Source organism: Hippocampus zosterae, chromosome 7 (assembly GCF_025434085.1).
Source record: "Hippocampus zosterae strain Florida chromosome 7, ASM2543408v3, whole genome shotgun sequence".
NCBI classification, from domain to species: domain Eukaryota; kingdom Metazoa; phylum Chordata; class Actinopteri; order Syngnathiformes; family Syngnathidae; genus Hippocampus; species Hippocampus zosterae.
This window is the reverse complement of record NC_067457.1, coordinates 13,948,106-13,954,125: the sequence shown is the minus strand read 5'-3', so window position 1 is coordinate 13,954,125 and position 6,020 is coordinate 13,948,106. Positions and strand designations below refer to the sequence as shown.

The window sequence follows — 6,020 nt, the reverse complement described above, 5'->3', positions numbered from 1 at the left end:
GGGACATAGATTCCCTGATCCACACAACCAGGATCTATAGCAGCGACATCGGTATGTCATTCGGGCTTGAGAAATGTAGTCGGATGGTGACTAAGAGAGGAAAGGTAGTCCGCACTGAAGGGGTCTCACTCCCTGAAGGAACAATAGCAGACATTGAGGACAGCTACAAGTACCTTGGTATACCACAAGCCAATGGCAACCTCGAACTGGCAACAAGGAAAGCGGCTACGGCCAAATACCTCCGCGAGTGAGGCAAGTCCTAAGAAGCCAGCTCAATGGCAAGAATAAGACCCGGGCAATAAACAGCTATGCCCTGCCAGTGATCATATACCCTGCAGGAATAATAAGGTGGCCAAAGGAAGAGATTCAGACCACGGACGTTAAGACCCGAAAGCTCCTAACCATGCATGGAGGGTTCCATCCCAAATCCAGCACCCTGAGACTGTACGCAAGCCGAAAGGAAGGAGGCCGGGGACTAGTGAGTGTGAGAGCCACTGTCCAGGATGAAACATCCAAGCTCCATGAATACATCAAGGAGAAGGCTCCAACGGATGACGTACTCAGAGAATGTCTCAGACAATGGGGAACAGAAGATGAGGCGCTGGAAGAGGGACCATCATGGGAGGACAAGCCCCTACACGGGATGTACCACCGGACCATAACTGAAGTGGCTGATCTCAAGAAGTCCTATCAGTGGCTAGAGAGGGCTGGCCTGAAGGACAGCACAGAGGCACTCATCCTGGCTGCTCAGGAGCAGGCCTTGAGCACCAGAGCCATCTGTAGAGCCAGGTGTAAGATGCTGGCAGGGAAAGCCTACATGGAACGCCATAACCAGGTGGCTGGCATAGTCTACCGAAACATCTGTGCGGAGTATGGACTGGAAACCCCAAGATCAAAATGGGAAACACCTCCGAAGGTGGTGGAGAATGACAGAGCGAAGATCCTGTGGGACTTCCAGATCCAGACTGACAAGATGGTAATGGCGAACCAACCAGATATCGTGATCATAGATAAAGGGCAGAGGAAAGCCGTTGTAGTGGATGTAGTGGTCCCTAGTGATGGAAACATCAGGAAGAAGGAACATGAGAAACTCGAGAAATACCAAGGGCTCAGAGAGGAACTGGAGAGAGCCTGGAAGGTAAAGGTGACAGTCGTGCCTGTGGTGGTCGGAGCACTCGGGGCAGTGACCCCCAAACTAGATGAGTGGTTGCAACAGATCCCGGGAACAACATCAGACATCTCAGTCCAGAAATGTGCAGTGCTGGGAACAGCAAGGATACTGCGCAGAACCCTCAAGCTTCCTGGCCTCTGGTAGAGGACCCGAGCTGAATGAGGGACGGACACCACCCGAGGGGTAATATAATAATAATTATTATTATATTATATAATATTATTATATTTATTATTATATTTATAATAATTATTATTATTTAATAATAATAATAATTATTATTATTATTATTACTGTTCTGTGTACAGTCTATTTTTTAACAGTTTTCAAAGTGTTTTGTGCATGCTAATACTTGTTTTGTTTTCTAATTTCATTCATTCATTCATTCTCTTTATCATAATTTTTGCTGCTGTAAATTGCGAATTTCTCTATTGTGAGACAAATAAAGGTTTTTCTTCTTTTCTTCTACTTCTTCTTCTGCTGATCCAGGCTCCAGTCCACTAGGGGGCGTAACGCACCGAATCCAATTCAACAAAGGAAATACGTCAGAAGCGCGTTGAAATAGCATGCTTGCTAATAGCTCCCTCTCTTTCCGGCTGGTACGCCATCATGTAAGTTAGGCTCAATGCAATACCTTTGAGTACAATCTATCGAAATCTCATGCAGTACATGTTCATCCTTTTATCAGGTGTTAATCGTTGTATGTACATTGAAATGGTGAAGAGATAGCGCTGATTATTTGCCGACGGAGAGTTTGTTTTCATGACTTAAAAACCACATTTGTGCTTGTGATGCTAAAATTGCCTCTGCATATTATAAGTAAGCGGCGCTCCAAGAATTTAATATTACTCATTGTATATTGCTCTAAGGATCATATTCTTTGTAAAACTATCTGCGTAATGCTTAAAGGCGTTTTATTTGTTCATTCAACATTTGCCCGACCAGTAACCGACATCGCTATCCTCGTCCAGCAGAACGTACAGTACGTTACTACAAAATTCCAGTCTTTTTTTTCTCCGTAAGATAATGTCACCGAAAACCACTTGACTAAAGGAACAAAACGGATCTCGTTTTGTCAACATGTTCAGAACTAAGGAAGTTATGACGGTTCCAAAAACTTCACAAATGCCCCCTGCAACACAGTGTGTCCCATAGTGTCTCCATACCTTGTAGAATAAACGTTTCTTGACATAAACTGTTGTTAATATAATATTCTTGATGTACAGTAGATTTCAATTTTTTGGCTATTTGAAAGTGCTCTATAATTAGAGTTGAGTTGTGAAATGTAAAGGAATCAATTTTAGAACCACATATATGTATGGAATATTTTCCTATGTATGGAGAATTACAGGACACCCTGTAGTAGAATGGTCTGTGAAAGACGCCGGTTTGCACCAACAAGGTTTAACTATAAAATTAAGTTGAAATTTTGGCACCCAATTATCTGCATCACACAAATTAGATGCAACTTTGTCTTCATGACTCCCCAAATAACCAAAAATTAGGTATGTTAATATCTTTAAAAAAGCTAGCTTTCAACACATTTTGGGCGGTCAAAGAAGTTATCATGCCGTGCCTGCAATACACAGAGAAATAATGCCTAAAAATCATCACAATGAAATCAAGACGAGAGATGGCATTCTACTGTACATATCTAAAACTAGAAATGGGAAACATAACCAGCCTGAGTGCAGTTTTCCGAGATGAGCGCAATCAGACTTGCGTAAACGAATAATGACGGAAACAAGTCCATTGTCACACACGCGTCTGAAAATATTGTCAGTCGAGTTCGTTGATGAATTGATGCAATCGTTCTGTCAGTACAAGGGACAGTCAATTGTGCAGCAAGGTTGAATAACAATTGTAAAAATAAGAAGGAAGCTGTGGTACACTCTTGAATTCAAACTAATTTCTTTCTTACATTATTTTTTTCGCAGATAAAACATGGGGGCATATCGCTATATGCAGGAGTTGTGGCGCAAGAAGCAGTCAGATGTGATGCGCTTCTTGCTTCGTGTGCGCTGCTGGCAGTACCGCCAACTGTCAAACCTTCACCGCGCACCAAGACCCACCAGACCCGATAAAGCTCGTAGGCTGGGTTACAAGGCTAAACAAGGTTAATGACATACATTGGTCATCTTGTCATGAATTATGTCCTCTGTGGAGTTCATTGCTTTGTGATGCCATTGTATTTATCGTTTTTGGGAGGGGTACCATCAGTATGCCAGTGCTGTGATTTAACTCTGTCCATGATCATTCAAATTACTTTAATGTATTTGCATTTGTGCACTGATATTTAACGTAATGTGTATGTAACATTTCAAGGTGTTTAGGATTTAGGCACGACACAATGTAACCGATTGTATTTCATTCAAACAGGTTATGTCATTTACCGTATCCGCGTGCGCCGTGGTGGCCGTAAACGCCCTGTGCCCAAAGGTGCCACGTATGGAAAGCCTGTGCACCACGGTGTTAACCAGATCAAGTTTGCCCGCAGTTTACAAGCCACTGCTGAGGTACGTGCCCCGAATGTAGACCCGACACTCAAATGTGATCCAAGATTTATCGATTTGCCAACCTTATTCCTGGAGACTCTGATTTATATCGAACAAAAATGAGAAACACATTTTTTATTTCATTACGTGTACGATATGCTTACGTCACATTACTCAAACACCGAACTGAGAATGTGCTTTGTACTTTCACGTAACATTAGTTATTCAGATAACTACTGCATAACAAAAATGCGAGCAAGTTTACCAAAGTCTCATTGTCACTCCAAATCACTAAATCAACGAAATCTTCATCCTCTGGTACGTTTTAAAGAACTCTGAAATCTGGAGGTCGAAGATGTGGTACTTCCTCTTCTATTTCGCTTATTTCAGACCTATAGGCAGCTGTTTTTATCAGTTACCGCCAATGTGGAAAGTATCAACAGAGGCCTAGTGGGCCCCCTTGCGGCAGAATGAGAATAACATATGAAATGAAAAAAATGTGTTTGTTACACACACACACACAAGTCGCTCCATAGGATTAAGTCGCACCCCGGACAAATTATGGGGGGGGGGGGAACTGCAATTTATAATCTGGAAAATATGGTACATAGAACACCATTTCCCTCAAATGTTTCTTCTTTGTCGAGATAATCCATCCTGCCTCACAGGTGTGACATATAGAGATGCTGATTTCACAGTGTGATTATTGCACAGGTGTGCCTTAGGTTAGCCACAATAAAAGGCCGTGCGTGTGTCAATATTTTGAAGCAGATGTAACGTCTCTGCTCTTTAAGAATGTGTTTTATAGACCCCGTTGACGGGCGGCATTTCTTAATGTTGCCGCTCGTTGCTTTGGAATGCGCGCAAGATGAAGTAGAGCCGTCAAATTGACTACCATGCCATAGTGAAATTTATGACGACTTGTAAAATTGCGGGATGGGGATGAAATATACAGAAGTAGGAAAAGTCAATAGGCCAGGAGATTAAAACATAAAAACATATATGCAGAATAAGAGCATCAAAGTTTGAAAATCGTCAAAATGGTTCTGAGTCCTACAGTTCACAATTGGCATCCTCGATTCTCAAATGTTTCTTTAATGTCAAAAGGAAGGGTGATGTAACGCAGAGAACATGGCCCCTGTCTCTGCTTTTTTGGATCAGCCATAAAATTCGAAGTCATTGATTAGTTTCTACAAACAGTCACGATATCTCGTCTTTGTAGTGTATTAATTTAAATATTGGTGACCTGCCAATCGTATTGTTTTTGTTTAACTCGACGTCCAAATGTCTGATTTTAAGGACTTCTCTCTACTTTTGTGGAAGGAATACATTTTGACAAACTCCAACCTGAAACATTAAAAACAAGCACCAACAAAATGTACAAAAAAGCACCAAAAAAACCCACAGGACAGCAAAAGAAAATGCGACTGATGGGTAGAGTCTGTCATAAATCTGATCTAACTTCCTAAAATAATGAATTTGTTTCACATTTCAAATAGATCAGAAAATAACCTTGGAAGAATGATTGCTCCAGTGGCAATTGGCCCATACCTATTCCTGAATCGTGGTTGATCGATTTTTTTGGGGGGGGGGTGGATTGTGACCCGTAAGTAAAGACTCAACCAACTTTTTATGTTTGTTGCAGGGCCGTGCAGGCCGTCACTGTGGTGGCCTGAGGGTGCTCAACTCGTACTGGGTGGGCGAGGATTCCACCTACAAGTTCTTTGAGGTGATTTTGATAGACCCATTCCATAAGACAATTAGACGCAACCCAGACACCCAATGGATCACAAAGCCTGTGCACAAGCACAGAGAGATGCGTGGCCTAACCTCTGCAGGAAAGAAGAGCCGTGGGCTTGGCAAGGGTCACAAGTTCCACCAGACCATTGGAGGATCCCGTCGTGCAGCCTGGAAGCGGCGCAACACCCTGCAACTGCACCGTTACCGTTAGAGCTCATGTCTCTGAATCTTTAAAAAATAAAGAATTTGGCCACATGCTCTCGTGTGCTTACTTTTTTTTCTCCCTTTGTCCCTCTCATAAACTACTGATGAGCGCTTTCCTTTTTTGTGCGTTTGACAAAATCCAAATTCTGGCACGAGAAACTTGTTTCTTGTTGCTCTGTTCTGATAAATGTAGTCATCAGAAGCACACATTTCCAGCTGTTTACACAAAAGAACAGGTCATCCTCGCTTCCTTGTTTAACACTGGAAAGGTCATCCTTTTAGATTTTCTACCTTTTAAAATCTGCCATTTGGCCATCCAAATAGCAGCATTATCCATCCATTTTCACCACCGCTTATCCTGAGGAGCGTCGCGGGGGGTTGCTGGAGCCGATTCCAGCCGACTTCGGGCG

The 6,020-nt window shown here is 42.6% G+C and overlaps 2 protein-coding genes across 2 annotated transcripts in view; both read left to right on the top strand.

The window, feature by feature from the left end:
• Positions 1 to 1,660: 1,660 nt before the first annotated feature.
• On the top strand, positions 1,661 to 5,661 carry LOC127604262 (60S ribosomal protein L15). Its single transcript, XM_052071302.1, has 4 exons — positions 1,661 to 1,782; positions 3,109 to 3,287; positions 3,551 to 3,687; positions 5,312 to 5,661. The coding sequence occupies exons 2-4, from the start codon at positions 3,116 to 3,118 to the stop codon at positions 5,615 to 5,617; spliced, it is 615 nt and encodes a 204-aa protein (XP_051927262.1). The 5' UTR covers positions 1,661 to 1,782; positions 3,109 to 3,115; the 3' UTR covers positions 5,618 to 5,661.
• The window catches only part of rpl15 (ribosomal protein L15), a 37,902-nt gene continuing 33,550 nt past the window's right edge, over positions 1,669 to 6,020 (top strand). The window contains exon 1 of the mRNA XM_052071303.1: positions 1,669 to 1,782. The gene's annotated coding sequence lies outside the window, so the exon portion shown is untranslated. The remainder of the gene's footprint in view (positions 1,783 to 6,020) is intronic.

Coding starts and splice junctions, on each gene's coding strand:
- LOC127604262 (XM_052071302.1), top strand. CDS start 3,116: ATGGGGGCATATCGCTATATGCAGGAGTTGTGGCGCAAGAAGCAGTCA. Junction 3,288..3,550: donor GGGTTACAAGGCTAAACAAG/GTTAATGACATA, acceptor TCATTCAAACAG/GTTATGTCATTTACCGTATC. Junction 3,688..5,311: donor GTTTACAAGCCACTGCTGAG/GTACGTGCCCCG, acceptor TGTTTGTTGCAG/GGCCGTGCAGGCCGTCACTG.